Source organism: Drosophila melanogaster, chromosome 2L, assembly GCF_000001215.4.
Source record: "Drosophila melanogaster chromosome 2L".
NCBI classification, from domain to species: Eukaryota; Metazoa; Arthropoda; class Insecta; order Diptera; family Drosophilidae; genus Drosophila; species Drosophila melanogaster.
The window spans coordinates 7,994,228-8,010,753 of NT_033779.5; the positions used below are offsets into that span (position 1 = coordinate 7,994,228).

At 41.3% G+C, this 16,526-nt stretch overlaps 6 protein-coding genes and 1 non-coding gene across 12 annotated transcripts; 2 read left to right on the forward strand and 5 right to left on the reverse strand.

Moving 5' to 3' along the window:
- Window positions 1-160: 160 nt before the first annotated feature.
- CG7227 (uncharacterized protein) lies at window positions 161-3,924 on the reverse strand. Of its 3 annotated transcripts, NM_135325.5 has the most exons (6): window positions 3,840-3,924; window positions 3,134-3,534; window positions 1,887-2,583; window positions 1,529-1,826; window positions 1,185-1,464; window positions 611-1,119 (listed from the first exon to the last, which is right to left on the reverse strand). In NM_135325.5, exons 3-6 carry the CDS (start codon window positions 2,523-2,525, stop codon window positions 780-782), a joined length of 1,557 nt encoding a protein of 518 aa, NP_609169.1. In that variant the 5' UTR covers window positions 2,526-2,583; window positions 3,134-3,534; window positions 3,840-3,924; the 3' UTR covers window positions 611-779. The 3 variants fall into 3 exon arrangements, with proteins under 3 accessions (NP_001285733.1, NP_609169.1, NP_001245934.1); NM_001298804.1 differs by lacking the exon at window positions 3,840-3,924 and having other exon boundaries at window positions 161-1,119; window positions 3,134-3,477; NM_001259005.2 differs by lacking the exon at window positions 3,840-3,924 and having other exon boundaries at window positions 3,134-3,477.
- Window positions 571-2,267, forward strand: asRNA:CR44996 (antisense RNA:CR44996). The gene is made up of 2 exons (NR_124141.1): window positions 571-1,112; window positions 1,171-2,267.
- Window positions 3,925-4,641: 717 nt separating the features above from the next.
- On the forward strand, window positions 4,642-5,449 carry Sirup (Starvation-upregulated protein). Of its 2 annotated transcripts, none has more exons than NM_001298805.1 (2): window positions 4,642-4,940; window positions 5,022-5,449. In NM_001298805.1, the coding sequence occupies exons 1-2, from the start codon at window positions 4,886-4,888 to the stop codon at window positions 5,321-5,323; spliced, it is 357 nt and encodes a 118-aa protein (NP_001285734.1). In that variant the 5' UTR covers window positions 4,642-4,885; the 3' UTR covers window positions 5,324-5,449. The 2 variants fall into 2 exon arrangements, with proteins under 2 accessions (NP_001285734.1, NP_609170.1); NM_135326.5 differs by having other exon boundaries at window positions 4,719-4,940.
- On the reverse strand, window positions 5,443-10,059 carry Wwox (WW domain containing oxidoreductase). Of its 2 annotated transcripts, NM_001298806.1 has the most exons (7): window positions 9,870-10,059; window positions 9,298-9,807; window positions 9,057-9,236; window positions 6,077-6,206; window positions 5,881-6,009; window positions 5,550-5,805; window positions 5,443-5,487 (listed from the first exon to the last, which is right to left on the reverse strand). In NM_001298806.1, exons 1-6 carry the CDS (start codon window positions 9,959-9,961, stop codon window positions 5,617-5,619), a joined length of 1,230 nt encoding a protein of 409 aa, NP_001285735.1. In that variant the 5' UTR covers window positions 9,962-10,059; the 3' UTR covers window positions 5,443-5,487; window positions 5,550-5,616. The 2 variants fall into 2 exon arrangements, with proteins under 2 accessions (NP_001285735.1, NP_609171.1); NM_135327.4 differs by having other exon boundaries at window positions 5,443-5,805.
- A 261-nt stretch (window positions 10,060-10,320) lies between these two features.
- Window positions 10,321-12,983, reverse strand: Spn28Dc (Serpin 28Dc). The gene is made up of 2 exons (NM_135328.3): window positions 12,205-12,983; window positions 10,321-11,333 (listed from the first exon to the last, which is right to left on the reverse strand). Exons 1-2 carry the CDS (start codon window positions 12,903-12,905, stop codon window positions 10,424-10,426), a joined length of 1,611 nt encoding a protein of 536 aa, NP_609172.1. The 5' UTR covers window positions 12,906-12,983; the 3' UTR covers window positions 10,321-10,423.
- Window positions 12,984-14,074: 1,091 nt separating this feature from the next.
- On the reverse strand, window positions 14,075-15,250 carry CG12560 (uncharacterized protein). 2 transcript variants are annotated; one of them, NM_001298807.1, is made up of 4 exons: window positions 15,029-15,250; window positions 14,721-14,968; window positions 14,491-14,646; window positions 14,075-14,425 (listed from the first exon to the last, which is right to left on the reverse strand). In NM_001298807.1, exons 1-4 carry the CDS (start codon window positions 15,230-15,232, stop codon window positions 14,215-14,217), a joined length of 819 nt encoding a protein of 272 aa, NP_001285736.1. In that variant the 5' UTR covers window positions 15,233-15,250; the 3' UTR covers window positions 14,075-14,214. The 2 variants fall into 2 exon arrangements, with proteins under 2 accessions (NP_001285736.1, NP_609173.2); NM_135329.2 differs by having other exon boundaries at window positions 14,094-14,425; window positions 14,491-14,664.
- Window positions 15,251-15,375: 125 nt separating this feature from the next.
- Glyat (Glycine N-acyltransferase) lies at window positions 15,376-16,425 on the reverse strand. Its single transcript, NM_001038794.4, has 4 exons — window positions 16,217-16,425; window positions 15,908-16,152; window positions 15,678-15,851; window positions 15,376-15,623 (listed from the first exon to the last, which is right to left on the reverse strand). Exons 1-4 carry the CDS (start codon window positions 16,406-16,408, stop codon window positions 15,398-15,400), a joined length of 837 nt encoding a protein of 278 aa, NP_001033883.2. The 5' UTR covers window positions 16,409-16,425; the 3' UTR covers window positions 15,376-15,397.
- Window positions 16,426-16,526: the final 101 nt, after the last annotated feature.

Consider the following 16,526-nt stretch of genomic DNA (forward strand, 5'->3'; position numbering starts at 1 on the left):
TCTTCGTTAAGGCGAAAAGCGGTCTGTGGGCTACGGTGACTGTGAAATGCCCTTTTTCCCAGCGTTGCCAGTGTTACCATTGCTCGACAGCCGAAAAACTCCGCTGACGTTGACGAAAAATATAAATTAAATCATATACTGTTAAAACTGTTTTTTTTTTATTAGCGCTGCTACAAGGATAATGTGTTTAATAGATATTCTGAATATGTTGTATACTTTCCAAATCAATGGACTTCGCCAATTGTACGGTATAATCAGATAGCGTCGCAAATGAGCAAACATACACATACACATGTGCGGTCATATACAGCTCTCTTGGCTCTCTTTAAATCTCTTATTCATGGCCCGCCAAACCGGTTCTTTTTTGTTTTTGTGGTGTAAGCATTTTCTTGAAACGGTTCTGAATCGGTTAAGTATTTACAAGTGCATCGGGTTATTTCAGTTTGGTGTTAATATTATGCGATTTGTGCAGTTCAAACAACATACATATGTGCCTATTTAGTAATCAGTGTGAAGTCTTCTTTTTGACTTATGTACATATTTAGCTGGATGATTCAGAGTGATAAGAAAAGTCAACGGACAATCCCAGTCAGCGGTAAAAAAAACGGTTCAAGCGTATGTATGTACATACATATGTATGTACATACAAATGTGTGTAATCTTTAATTTCGATTCATTTCAGCATTTGAACACCATTTACCATTTATTGGCTTTAACTGTAGACTAGGCAAGAAAAACCTTGCAAACTTAAACATATGGCACTTAGTAAGCATAAATTCTTAATTTCCATTTCCCGCCCCATCTTTGGCCGCTGCATATTGCAATCCCTTCAGCAGTGGCGAGTCCTCCACATCATTATTCTTCACAGGCTCCAACGAGCTATTCGTCTCGATGGAACTAATCTCGATCTTGTGCATCAGGCTCTTCTGCCAGATCATTTGATGGGGATACCAGAATACCATCAGCAAACCCAAGACCACGCCCAGGATGCCACAGATCTTGCCCACAAACTCAAGGATCGGCATTAGCTTCACGTAGACCAGAAGATCATCCGTGATGCGGACATTGTAATCCGCCCAGATCAACGGAAAGAATGTTCTTCTCGCCGTCCGGTAAATTCTGCAAATATTTATATTTTGGAGTTTCCTATGCTGAATCAGATTTCAATAGGCCCCAATACTTACAAATGAGTTTTGGGCTCCACCAGCAAGTTGGCCATAATGCGCGCCTTGATCTCCAGCACCATTCCCGTTTTGGGCTCCAACATAATGACCATCTCGTGGCGATCCTTGTCGGGCTTCATGCCCTCCACCTGCTCTCCGTAGTAGGGATCAGCTTTGAAGAAGTGCGGATACGAAGCAAAGACAGGCGTTCCATACCAACAGGAGGATATGTTGAGAAGACCGGATCTCACCTCCTGGCAGTTATCCTGGCAATAGCAACTGTTATCCGGGTTATCAGTACCTGGTATGGAAAAGGTGATTAATAGATAAACTAGCAATTTCACTCCTGATTATCCAGTACTTACCATTTGCCATATTGCGTGCACTGCCTCTGTAAACGAAAGCATCGATGCCCTCGAAGATTGTGGTGCCGGAGTAGTCCACCTGCAGCTCACGGCACAGATCCGGCAGGAAGTAGGAGATGGGTCTGCCCTTTACCAGCGGTATTGGATGGAATTCTCCGGCGCTGCCCTTCAACTTGCACCTGGGACTGGCCTCAGTGACATTGTTGTAGCGCCACCTGGCTATTTGACCCAGTTTTTGGAACTCATCCCGTCCCGTGTACACATTGTGATGCCCGTAGATTTCCATGCTGCCATTGCGCTGCAGGAATTATGTATTTTAATTGTGGAACTATTAAATATATATCGCCTCCTAACTCACTGGATACGCATAGCCGATCTTCTCATAGGGGAACTTCATCTCCGGCACAAGACTTGGTGGCACCATTTTGCTCATCTTGATCATCGGCGTGTCGAAGCCGTCGAACATCCAATCGCTGGCTGGCCGTATCATGGCCTGCTCCTTGCCGTAGATATTCAGGGCCAAGAGCATGAGGGAACGCAGCATGGGACTCCACATGACCATCTTCTGGTACAGTCCCACAATGAGCAGGTTGGGCGCCACAATGGGATCTGTAGGACGTCCGACACTAAGTTTCGGATCGAAATCGAATCGACTGCGACGTCGATAGGAAACCGTCGAGTTCTCATCGTGCCACTCCACATTGACCTTCTGCATCCGTTCGGTGAAGCGATACGGACCAAGCTCCTCGAACCTGGGCTTCACTGTGGGATCACTGAACTTCTCCGAGTTCGTCCAGTTGAATATGTACAGGTCAACGTTTATGTCCATGGCCGGTGACTGCCACAGGCTGCTGATCATTGTTCCTGGGCGGAGCACCATGAACCACTCCAGCATCCAGCGTTCGATTTGCTCCATATAGAGCACGGAGAACAGACTGAAGCTGGCCAAAAGCAGACCCAACACACTTGTCTGCCAAATGCGCTGTTTTCCAATCATGATAGTGTATCTTTTTATGTATGTATGTATTATGTATGTATGCTTAGTGGGAAACGGTCTGAAATAAGAAACGGTTTTATTGCTTAGTTAACATACTAATTGAGCACGTTCAACTCGTTTGCAATTAACTAAGATTGCTGGCCATTATGGTAAGTCATTACCATTAGACTTATTTACATATAACTTGGTTCCATTTCTTCTTTTAGGAGTAGGGATAATTATTAGATTAACGATGTACTCGCATTTAAATAGATCATGAATATTTGTAATGAAACTAATTACATATAATAATGAATGAATGCGACATTGATAAAATGTTTAAAAGTAACGAAGTATTATTAACGAATATTATTAACGATTTGTACATTATAGTACTTATGTTTCCACTTAAGTTATTCACCCGTAAGTATGAGTTTATTCACTCCTTTTAATAGATATTTAAAATACTTTTAAAATGGTTATTATGGCTTAATCTTATCTCTATGAATTATAGGCCTAACTAATTTTTATTTAATTTTTATGCTCTCTAATTAAATAACGATTGTATATTTCCTAACTTATAAATGATCTAATGGACTTTTTTATTTCTTTTCGCTTTAAAAACTCACTTAAATGTGGTCTTTGCTCGAGATGATATTTCGTCTGGCTGCTAAATGTGCAGACTGTCTGATTCCTCCCACTTCCTTATGATGTCTGATGCGATTCGATCTGATCTGATCTGATCCGAGTCCAAGTCCACGCAGCAGGGTGGAGGTTATCTCTGGCACCTCTGATAATGCAACTCAAGTTGCAAACATTCCGGTTGGAATCGAGTCTAAGGAAAGTGTGGCACTATTTGTGTAGTACGTTCAATACTCCTCGCGATCTGACGGAATGGATCTGTAATTTGTAATTCTTGGTCTTGGGTGTTGGCGATCCAACCACTTCGAGTGCCGACTTGATAACGACTGAACTGAACTGGAGGTTGGAAAATGTTTTCAATCCGACCAGACGGCTATATAGAACGGGCCTGAAAAATAAACATAAATGTCGGAATAAAATGATACAGAACTTCGGAAAATGTTAATTACGACACTGAAAGAAAGTGATCACTGTTAAGACTTTTCCAAAATCAAAGTGTTTTGCATATAATGAGACGTGATAATACTCATATCCTATGATATAATATATTATATGATGTTTATTTAATTGTTGTAGTTGATGTTCTATAAGCTCAAAGTATTTTTCTCAGTATTCCTCGAGTTTATAGTGTTTAAAGTCGCGCAAAGTTTTAATATAATGCCTGGGTTCATCGGCTTCTGAATCTGGGGTTACCATTTAACGATACCGCGAGTGTTTAAAATAGTAGGGATTTATGAACCGAAAGCACTCGCATTGCAAGTAATATAAAGCAAAAGCAAACTCCAGAGTAATTTCAGTAGCCCTTTACGATTTCGGCTTCTTAACTTATTTGGTTGATAAGCCAAGATAATGTCCGGGACCCAATTCCTAATCGCCTGCTCTCAATTACCGATGGGACTTTGCGATAAGAACAGGGCGACTGGGCGACCTTATAGCCGTGCAACTAACCTTTGATATAAAATGAAAAGGGTGAGCTCGCTGGATTTCAACGATCGATGGCTCTAATCAGCTTTACATGTCTTTAATATGACAACATAATGAAAAGCATATAGAACATTACAAACTCCAGATAGGCGCGATTATACGTCGGTTTCTTATACAAAAAAAAAAAAAAAAACTGATAAAAAATGCCAGTTGATAATATATTAAGAAATGGTTTGAACATTTTTGAATTTAATTATTATGCAGAAGTGAGCAAACAAATTTGCAATAGATTTTAAGAAGTGTGATAGTACTATACCATTAAGGCGTAATAAAAAATAAATGCAACTAACTGTTAAATGTCTTGAGTAAATGGTTGAATGCACTTAAAATAAATAAAGTTGCAATATTTTTCGCAGTTTCTTTCTTTCAATAACGGATTTAAATTTAAAAGCCAGCGTTGCCAGATAGCATGTAGCTAGAGTTACAGCTCAATGCCTAGCACAGTCATGCACCCTGGTGTGCGTCTCCGCTGTGCGTATTGTATGGCTATATTTAGTACATTTTCAGTGCCACCACAACATATGGCACAATAAATAAAGCAACTAAACAAGCAACGCGGGCTATAAAAGCGAAACGCAGCCTCGCAGATTGCAATTCAGACGCGAAGCAACAAGCAAGTGACATTGACTCCCAGCCGAAAGTGAGACTTTTGAGTAAACACACAAAGTGTAACTGCGACTAAGAAGCGAACAAAAACGAAGATTCGCCGGCATCATCTTGCATAACCGATAAAGGAAATCCAAACAAAAAACAAAATGCAATCCGTGACCAGACAAACGGCGCGAGTCCTGCCCCAAATGGGCAAACAAGGTGTGTGTGTGTGTGTGTGTGTGTGTGTGCGCACTGTGCTGGAGTGGCGATGCTAACGTTCTTTCAATTTTTCATTAACAGTGAGCTATCTATCGACGAGTGGCGCTTGGCGGGCAACCGCCAGCGGTGGCGACATGGTGGTCGAGATCAAGGAACCAAAGACGCGCACCGAGAAGCTAATGGCCTTCCAGAAGAAGCTGCGCGCTAAAACGCCGCTGGGCAAGCTGGATGAATTCTCGCGACATCCGTACCAGGAGAAGGAACCACTCAAGCCCTGGCCCAATCAGACCAATCCGTATACGGGCGAGATCGGCGGACCAGCCGGGCCGGAGCCCACACGCTACGGCGACTGGGAGCGCAAGGGACGCGTCTCCGATTTCTAGTGCCCAAATGAAGAGTTCCTTAACTAGTACTTAGACTGTTATTTAAATGCTAGCCATTAAGACTTAAAAACAAATCAAAATGTATACTTGTTTAGTGTAAAAAGAAAATACATGATATTCTTAACGTACAAAAGTTTATTTGCATTGCACTTATTGGGCAGAAACTATTAAAGAATTCAAAATATATCTTTGTAATGAATAGCTGGTTTAAAATGTAAAATTATACCTAATGGAATCATTGGTGGTAGCATAATGCATAAATATATTTAAAAAACAGTAGCCAAATGACTTGGCTAATGCTGCTCCTGCTCCACAAGCTCGGCAATCAGGTTCTCGCTCAGCTTCCACAGTTGCTGCTGCAGTGCAGCACTTTTGGACAACTTGCTGGGCTCGCAGAAGAAGCAATTGTTGAAGTACAGTCCAGACAATCCGGTCAGCTCGTTGGCCGTCGCACAGTAGATACTCGTGGCAGCCGCTTGTTGCTGCCATATGGGGCACAGAAAGCAATTAGTGAAAGTTAAGGGAAAACAGAGAGTTCTTCTCATTGCCAAACTCACCAGCGACTTGGTGAAGGGACGCACAATGGCAAAGAGCAGGCGGTAGAACCAATAGTTTCGTGACAAATCGCTGGACACCATATTGCCCGGATGCAGGCTAAAAACAGAAATGCCTCGCTGCTTCCAACGCTGCAACAAAAAAACAAAAAAAAAGGGTTGGCAAGTGGAATTCAATTGACCCAATTTAAGGACTCACCTGGGCGAGCTCCTGGGCGAACAAGACATTGCATAGCTTGGCATTGTTGTAGGCCATCATGCTCCAGTATTTCTCCGGCGGCGGCGAAAGGTGATGCACTGCCAGATTCTCCACGGGCAGGTTGGCAAATCTGCATGTTAGTTAGTAACTAAGATTATTTGCGACGCATTTCTTTGTCGGTACATGAGACCCACATGAACATTTCTCGTCCAAGTGAACTCACTGGACTTTGGCCCCGCCGGCCGACAATCGCGAAACGAGTCTTGATTGCCATTGCCGGCTGGCATAGCCGGCTTTAAGCGCTCTTTATTAATGAGATGCAGAATTAGCGCAGTGCAGGGCGCACAAAGGCTCCCCACGAACAATGGCGTGAGTCAACAAGTGGGGCCGGCGGAACAAAGCCCCACAATCGAACAAGGACCCTCTGATATGCATAGTGAACTCTATGGCGAACTATCTATCTATGTATCTATCTATCTATCTATCTATCTATCTATGTATCTATGTATCTCCAGTTTTCGGCGGAAGCCTCTGGAATCCTCGGCAGTAGCGCATGCGCAAGTCGCACATTTCCTGCGAATCCACGAATGCCGCAACATGAAAACATTTCTATACACAAACACATATCTGCGCGCACATTTCTGGACTTTGGATTTGTTTTCATTTTATTGAATATCTGCGCTCGGCTTGGGGGCGATGTAAATATAACGTCGCAAAATGTATGCAAATTCAGTGTTATTTATAAGTATGGGTATCCATTGGCATCCATGACAAATGAAACCCGTTGGCGTTCCATTTTTTTTCTTTTTTTATATATGTATATTTGTATCTTGTTGTGGTAGGTAAGCAAAAAAGCGTTCTTTTCGACTGTTTGCATGTAAATTAATTAGGTTCTACAGACAGATAAATTGCTGCTGAATGGCATTTAATTTTAGAACAATAACTCGTTGCTTTACCTTAAGACTCTAATTGAATTAATAATTGTTTAATGTCTGGACAACTTTTCCCACGCAAAAATATAATTATTTGAAAAAGAGAAACCTTAAATAAAAATATTTTATCTATGCAACAATGAATAACCCAATTTTTGTGAGCTGATGCAAGAATAACTAATTGTAAGTAATCTTTAATGTTTGAAAATGATAACCAGTCGAACTTCCATACCAACATTCATATCTTTTTCTCGCCCGTGTGAACGTGCAACAAAAGTCTCGTGCGCCACATTGGAGTACTCGCAGATAGTCATGTATGCTCCGCGAAGCCAAAAAATGTTGTACGTGAGCACAGCAACGAACGCAGCAGATACAAAACCACCTCCAATAGCCAGTATGTATGTACATACATATGTACATCCAGTTCAGTTTGAATTGGTATTGTGCCTCTTCACGAGATTCGCTCACCCAGTGATTTATTTGGTCTTTGACAGCATGCACAGTGAGCCATTCGAGCGGCCACAAATGAATCAATCTAATTAAGCGAGTTAGCGCTGATAAGGAAAATTATAGGGGCACTTTTTACATTTATAGTATCTATTTAAAGCATGCTAGTTTTGAACATTCAAAGTTTATCTTACAAAAAAAGTACTCTGCTTGGATTTATATGCGTAGCTAATCTGAATGTGTTTTAGTTTTAAAAGAAAAACAAAAATACTTTCTTCAGTTTAGTTAATTTATCTCATAGATATTTTTTAAAGAAAGATTACAATCATATTTTCAGAGCTCTCTACTCCACTGTGCTTACAGCTGCACGTGAGTTCGATCATATTGCTCTATTGTACGCACGTTTTTGGTTTTGATAATACAAAAACCCAGCTGCGTTGGCCTCGTAATTGTTTATATTTATGTGTTTCTTTGTTTGCCTCTGAGTGCGCAGCACAATATGTAAACGAAGCCTATGAATAATATATACTCATATATGCCAAGCTGAGTTCAATTACGTTTCGCCTTGAAATCGAATCAAACGGAAAACATCTTACGCAAACAAATCTGAGGCAAATAGGCAAACATTTTGGAAAACATTACACTAGACGGCATGGCTGAGGCGGAATGCATTTATTTCTGGTTTGGTCTATGAATAGTTTGGCCCCAAAGTGCGAAAAAAAAGAAAACGCTGGGTGCAAAGTCCACTATGCGGAATCATAAAAGTGCAATCAACTTGCAAAAATAAAAGAAGGCAACTCGAAATGGCAGACACACATTTAAAACTGATGGTGTCGAATACGAAATAGCTATTGAATTTATAACTACATTAAATAAATTAAATTAATATTGTAAAGTTATTAAGATAGTTAAAACATAAAGTATATAATTTTATTTTATTCCTTATTAAAAATATATTAAATATATATATTTTTAGAATGTGACATGCACCAAATTCAGCTTCAATTAAAATACCCGTGTGATTTTGATAATAATCATTTTGCACACAAACAGGTTGCAATAATGACAACTGTTTGCCGGCCAAAAACAGAAACAAAAAAATAATAATTATTAAAACGAGATTAACAGTGCTGACATTGAGAAATTTAATTAGGAAAGAAATAAGCCAAATTGATTCAAGAAAATAGGTTTAAGAAATTATATATAATACATCAATTTATATATTTTGAAGCTTCGATGTATTTTATTTAACTTAAGTAGAGACGATTTTCTATTGAGACAGTGACTGATAGTAAAATTGATACAAGAAACAATACGATCGAATTGTAAATAACTTTTTAATTCCCTTACTGATAGTGCGAAATATAACCAGTTGATTTTGTATTTCCCATGTAACCTTTTTTAACATATATCTTTTGAATACTTAATTTTTAAGATTGATCTATTGATATTTCATACGAAATATAAAACTTAAGTTCAGCGGTTAGTTTGTAACCTTTTATACACACCATAAGAATATATATGAATTATTTCGTAACTGGTATACTCTATTACCCCCTCCCTCCCTAATTACGTGCTAAAGTGCTCAAATTCACACTTACCTGTGCGACTCGGATGACAGCACAATGATCCGTGTTTTGTAGTCAAACAGTGTCTCCAGTTGCAATGTGAGGTAGAAATGCGACAGGTGCGAGACCTGGAATGTGGTCTCCAGACCATCCACGGTCCTCGTGTAGGGCAGTGCGAATACTCCGGCATTAAGGATGAGATAATCAATGTGGCTGCAATATAAATATAATTATCAATTAAATAATATTAGATTTTGAAAGCTATGCTACTGACCTAACACTCTGCTTAATTTCTTCCACAAATCGCTGAACTGAACGCAAAGAGCTCAAGTCGAGAGCGGCGAATCGACAGCGGGAACGTGCTGCAGGTCGCTCCTGGGCAATCCTTTCGATGGCCGCCTCTGCGGAGGATCTGTTCCGGCAGGCGAAGATGATCTCACAGCCGTGATGGGCGAGCGAACGAGCCGTCTCGTAGCCAATGCCACAATTTGCGCCCGTTATCAGCGCGGTGCGTCCATGCAAATCCTTGCCGTGCAGCACCTGCAGTGCCGTCGAACAGGAGTCAAATCGCTGGCGCACCTGGGCCACATTCTGTGTGGGCTCCTCCACGGCGAATGCCAAACGAGGATCCACATTCGTTCGTTGCTGCGTCTCCTTGTTGAGGAACATGAAACGCTTTCCCTGCTCATCGTAGTACTTCTCCCAGCCCAAGGGTAATTCGCCCGTGATCCGTTTGGAGCGACCCGTACGTGGATGTGTCCACTGTGATGTTTTTCCCTGCTGGCTAAATGGTGCAATTAAAAAATATCAGACAATGTTTACGACTCCACTGGACTTTTGACTTACTTCACATAGCAAACGGTGCCGTCATCGGTGGCACGTTCCTCCCAGCCGGGTGGCAGCTCATCCTCGCTATCTGTGTCGGGTAGGGCTATCATTTCGAATCAATTTAAACTTATTTAAAGCTTTATTTCTAAAGTATACACTTTTTATTGCGAAAAAGAATACAAAATAATTGAAGATATCGATAACATGCGGCTTAAGCGATAACTGCCGACTAAATGAACAGCTGTTCCGTTAAACGAAACATGTTACCCGCTAATAATCAGCATCTCCGTTTAACAGAGCTTTTAACCGCAACCGGTTGATTGGCGGTTGTTTTTTAAATTTAAATGATTTGTAGAAACTTAGCGCCTTGAACATTTGTGGGCATTGTTTAATCTGCCTGCTGTACGGTACATAGGATAATGTGAAAAGATTCAACAGCAACAAAAACCAATACAAATTTTCATAATTTACGTTTTAATTTATTTTTCATCATTGTGAATGATTTATTAGTTTCCTAACTATAAAGTCAACGAACTTAGGTGCTAAAGCTTAATAACTTATGATCCTAGAAACTAAGCGGCCGCCGGGGGCTCATTTATGAGTCCGTAGAAGAGCACCAGTTTCGTGGGATCGTGGCGCACAAGGACCATGAATGGAGTGTCTCCGCGGAAGAGGACATCGGGACCGGATTTCTTGAGGTATGTGACCGAAGACGCCGCCGCCTCCGTGCCCTGCTCGTTGACGGTGAAGTCCACTTTGTGAACAATGTCATCCACCACCAGATCGGAACGTGCTCCACCCGTTCCGGCTCTGCGCTGTGCCTCCAGATTCTGCAGGCTGTTGCCGCCCAGCGCATTCGTCCTCGTGGCCTCGTTGGTGGCGATGAGCGAGAGATCATTCTGCACCGCGCTAAAGATGCCGCCCAGCCCCATTCGCTGCATGACTGTCTTCAAGTTCACCGACTCCGTAAGATGCATCTTTGGGAATGCCACCAGAGCGGCCCGTCTGTACATTCGGCTGATCATGCTCTCGATCTTATCCGCCGTCAGACGTTTCTGCAGTGCCATTAGCTCCCTCACCGACGACTTAAACGGCTGGATGATGTACATGGTGCTCAGATTTCCCCTGTACGGCAGTCCAATGATCTTGCAGCCCAGCTCGTGATCCTCGTGATACGGATATGCACCACCGGTGGCCATCATCTGCACCCTCATCACCGGCTCCGTTCCCTCGCCATTCGGATAGAAGTTATCCGGACGTGTGGCTGACTCTATAAAGTCCGTTTCCCAGAATGCCTTAAAGTACAATGCGTTGGCCAGAATCATCCTGGTGGTCTGCGGAATATCGCTGGCGATGATGTTCTCGATGTGATTCTTTGTGTGCTGCGCCACATAAGCATTGATATTGTATCGTGCTGTCGCCGGACTGCCCTCGAAATCCTGAATCTGCAGATCCGAGGCGTAGACCTCGACGATCACCCGTCTGGAATTGCACAAAAGTGGAGCTCATGAGTAATAAATCAACAAGGCGCAGCTATTAGTATGCCAACAACGTTGTGCAAAGTGGAGCGATAGTATTGGGGAACTGGGGATGGGTTGGAATTGCAATATCTGGTGAGCTAAATAATAACTTGGGAAAGTAGTTTTTTTCCGCTTTTTTTGCAATGTTTGATCAGCTATAATTGAAGAATAAATAAATAATTAAATGTCTTAGTTATGTTTTTAAGTTAATCCATTCTTATCAGTGCTTTTTATTTGCCAAATTTTTGGCAATTCATTGTACCTACTATTTGACCTAAGGTTTCTAATTAAATATTTGATTAACTGATAATTCCAATTCCAATTCCGATTTAATTTTATTCAAGTTCTCTACATAAAAACAATCGCACTAAAAGTTCTTACTAAATTTGTTTGTCAATGGTTCCCATTTATATTCTAAACTTTATACGTACGTACGTACATATATATTTCTCAATGAAAGCTTGGGCTTTAAAGATTCATAAATATAAGTGGAATTACACGCTCATTTCTACACAGAAAAATATATTCTAATATTTTCTCGTTGTATATTATCTTCGAATATAAAATAAATACTTCCTTTTGGAGCACCACCATCAAGAGACACTAAACGCTTGATGATAATGGGTGAGATCATTTTGCTGGTACAATGAACCTGTTTCCCTCACTTGGCATTCAGAAAAGGAGATCACTTTAGCCCGCATGGCCTTCAGTTTTTCACGGTGTAAAACCTCAAGGCGATCGCTAATCGTTTGGCATTTCCCAGCACCCATTCCCAACCAGATATCGCTATAGTTCCAGTTTGCAGCCGGATAATTATCCGCTGCTCGGCTCACCTGTAGTCGGGATTGAGTGTGTAGCCGGTCTGTGTGAACAGTCCATTGGCCAGGTGCACCTCATGAGCACCGGGTCGCTGGGCCCGTCGATTGGATCTCATCGCGCTGCTCGCCCGCCAATCGGTCAGCGGTCGTCCTGCGGAGATCGCCTCCCTGGTGGGCTGTTGCAGATCCTGCAGCATCAGGCCGAACTGTTCGTGCAGCCTGGACGTGTCCGGAATATCGAAGACCGTGGACAACTCCTCGTAACTGCGACCCTTGGCGCCCAGGAGCAGCAGAGCCAGCGAGTGTACAATGCTCAGGGGAGAGTATATCTGGGTTTTACCGTTGGCCAAATGCTGGCCCAGAATGTTGGCAAAGTTCAGCACACTGTTCGCAATCCGATCAGAGGTGGCCAGATCCACATAGCCGTTGGAGTAGGCAGCCGGAAGGTTGGAAGGTTTCACCGAAGTGCCGGATATGCGATTCAACGCAGGGTCATTCTGGTTGCCAAGGCCGTTCACAAGGCCGGGCGATTGAAGGGGCACCGCAGGCGGTATCGCCTGAATGTGCTGCTGCGCCTCCTGTTGCATCTGATGCCGCCGCTGCATCAGTCCATTGATGTAGGCCATCGTTTCCGGGGTCCTCAGGTCATCACGAAATAGTTCCGATTCACAGCACACCGAACTCACGAGCAAAAGTGCCAAAAGCAAGCGCCACATTTTGTAATTTTCTTTTTGTTAATCTCGAACGCAACACACAGAACGAACTTTATATATATATATATATATATATATATTTTTTTTTTTTTTTTTAGAGGCAAACGCGATGTGGCTGTGCGAGTTGTTAAAGCCAGACTGAATGATTGGCGCTGAGCGCGCATCTTTATAAAACTGGAATCGGAAACTTGTTATCAAGCAAAAACGCTCCTTCAAGTCCCCGATCTCTCGCGCTCTGCATCCCCAGCTGCTCTCGGATCTTGGCGAGCTTGGATCTGGGAGAGGTTTCGTCGACGAGTCACTGGTTATACCCCGGCTTTGTTTACATGGCTGACCCGTGTCTGCACTTGTTATTGATCTTCATCGATCGGTACTTTCTCACGTACTCATGTACTGCCCCCCGCCCATTCATATCAGCATTCTGCGAACTTTGTTGCGGAAATCCATGGCAGCCCTCTCCCATCCATTTGTATCTATGCATGTATGTACGTACGTATGTATCTCAAACCCGTGACGTGCATACTGATATTCTCTCGCAACCGGTGAGTAAATAGTTTAAATATTTATTAGCTATATACTATAGTCATTATGTTTGGTGCGTATTCTCGGTCTCGTCATTGGAAAGTTCGCGGCACATTGACACGGTGATGGAGTCGTGGTGGGATTTCCCAGCGCTAGGATAAGATTTGTGCTCATCTGTTGGGCCATCAGAACTAAACAAATATGAGATGGGTTTTATTGGTAATAGATAATGCCGTCGTACAAGCCCGTCGTAAATTATATTTAAGCGTTACTTGCTTTATGAGTTATTTTAGATTCGATGACTCATTTTTGCTTCTGTAATGCCAGTTACCAAAAATAGTTAATGGTAGTTGTGTAAGTTTTTTATCTATCATGTAAGTTATTAACTCTAAGTTAGTTAGTTTCAGCTTCAGTTTATGGTAAACTGATCATAATAAAAACCATCGACCATTAAAGTAAATATTATCCGGAAATTTAACTTGACAATTTAAGCACAAGTTTCATTATAAAAAATATTAAAAATGAAACGTGCAAAGGAAGCGTAAATAACTTCCTTTGAAATCATTAACATTTCAAGATTATATCATTTTATATTCACCAATTTTATCCAATATATTATATTAAATTTACATTACAATCCATCTCAATTTAATTCAAGCTCAAATTCATGGGTGCTCAGCTATAATTGAATGAGCTGATTCACTCTTCTTTATTATTAAAAAACCAATCATTTCCTACACTATATTTATTTTAATAATATTTATGTTAGTTTTTGGCTTCTTCTCAGTTGCTAGGCAGCCCAGTATGTATTGTCTATAGCACGGAAACCCAGTTTCTCGAACATGCTCCTCGAGGGGGTGTTCTTCGTTACTACTGGCGCCAAAACTTGATCTCCCGCTGCGGAAATCTTCTTAGCCATCGACTTCACCAGCAAGCTGCCGAGACCAAGGCGTTTATGTGACTCCAGAACCTGCAGCAGACCCAGGGATCCAATCGGCAATCTAAACAGGAAAGTTAATTAATTAATAAGTTTTTATATACATTTATATACAGTTCGATGGCTTACCGCAGACACCAGGCAACCAACTTTCCCTTGTCGTCATAAGCACCCAAATTAATATTATATTTAATTAAACTTCTCACAAAGTCTATAGAGCCGGGTTTATTATGTGGCCAGTTTTCATTGATGATTTCGGCATCTTCGATGGTCAAGTGCTGTAGACTTAAGCCCGGAGGAACCCTAAATTGAAATTATTCGTTTCATTGAGAGTTATAGAGTATAAAGTACAAACTCACTGAATGTTAAATGTATCTACGAGTTCTTTGCTGGCCGCGTACCAAACGGTATCCACAGTGTGCAGCTTCTTGTTGGCATAATATTTGTTGCCAATATACTCCACCACAGGTTTCAATCGCGTAGAAAACCCAAAGAAATCGTATTCATTCTCAATGGACTTGAGGCATTCTAACGCTTTCGTCACTCGATCCAAATTTTCGCTCAGTGTGTTGAAGTAAATGTGGTTCATATGAGTATCCGAACGTAGCTGAGATGATTAGACAACATTCAATCACCGAACTTTTGCATTTCACATCGCATAACTTACCGTTAGAACAAAGGTTCCATCGCTCTGCCAGTCGCCATTCAACGATAGGAAATTGACCTTCAATTGCGGGTCTATCTCCACCCACTTAATGAAATTATTTATGCACGGATAGCCTTGGGGATCCGTATCTCTGGCCACATACAAATCTCGCAGTTTAGTCCATTCGCCGCGTGGAATTTCAACCAACGAATTCTCCGTCGACATGACGACAACCTTTCGCAACAAAAGCTGAACGCAGACTAAACTTGAAACAAAAAAAAAAAAAAACAAAATGAGATAAGAGAAAAGCTGTGCACTACAAAGAGAGCAAACAAGTAAATCGAAACTCATAATAAAAGTAGACGTTTGTAATCTGTATTTATTCTTTATTTATAAAGTGCACGGTATCACTGCCCAGTAGAGTTTGTTGATATTGTTGAATCCTAGTTTCTCGAACATTTTTTGCGAACCCTCGTTTTCGGGAACAACTGTGGCCAGAACTTCTGAGCCCTTTAACTTGATTTCATTAGCCATAAAGCGCACTGCCAAAGAACCCAATCCCATTCGACGATGTGAGGATAAAACGTGTAGGTTACTCAAACTACCATGAGGAGATCTAGAAAATACAGATTGTTTCAGGAATATTATCAAACCCATCTTCTTTTCTTACCTTAGACACCACGCTAGGGGTTCTCCTTGGTTATCAAAAACACCAACAGCGAGATTGTTCTCCATAAAACCCCTTATCATAGTTATAGAATCAGCTGAACGATAAGCCCAATGTTTGTCGACCAATTCGGCATGATTTGATGTGATATAAGCCACTTTGCAAGAGGTACTCAAACTAAAGGGTTAGAAATTTGTAACAAGATTTTACTGAATATTATTATTTTACTTTACCTTGGTTTCCAACTGGGAATTTCGGTGCTTGGCAGGTGGTAAACAATAGCGCCCTGGTGTTCAAGATTAATCAAATCTTGACCCAAATTCAGCCAATATGCCTCAACTAATGGTTTGAATCGTTCTTCATAGCCACAGATTAAATGAAACACTTTAAGTTTTAGAGAGTTCAACAATTTGCCAAGATCTTCTGGGGTTCCCTTAATGGTATTCATATAAATATAGGCCTTGTTCTCCAAATAATGCTGAAATGCAGATCTAAAGTTATATTTCACATACCTAGTGTATGTGAACTATATATGTGCTTACAATTAGTATATAACTGCCATGTGTTCTCCAATCCGTATCAGTTGTATATATCTTTATGGATTCGGTTGTGGATAAGGGTATGTAATTTAAAAAGTACTCGATTAAGTCGAATCCCGTGAGATTAGTTCTATCATTCGCGTACAAATCTCTGAGCTCTGGCCACTGAGATTTTTCTATCAGTATAGGTTCCATTTCCAATTACAATTGTTGCTGAGGCAGAGAAAAATGATACTGATGTTTTTCTTTTCACAGACACAACAATTATTTACTGAGTTCTTTTTGTATATTTATGACAATCTCTTTCTCTTGC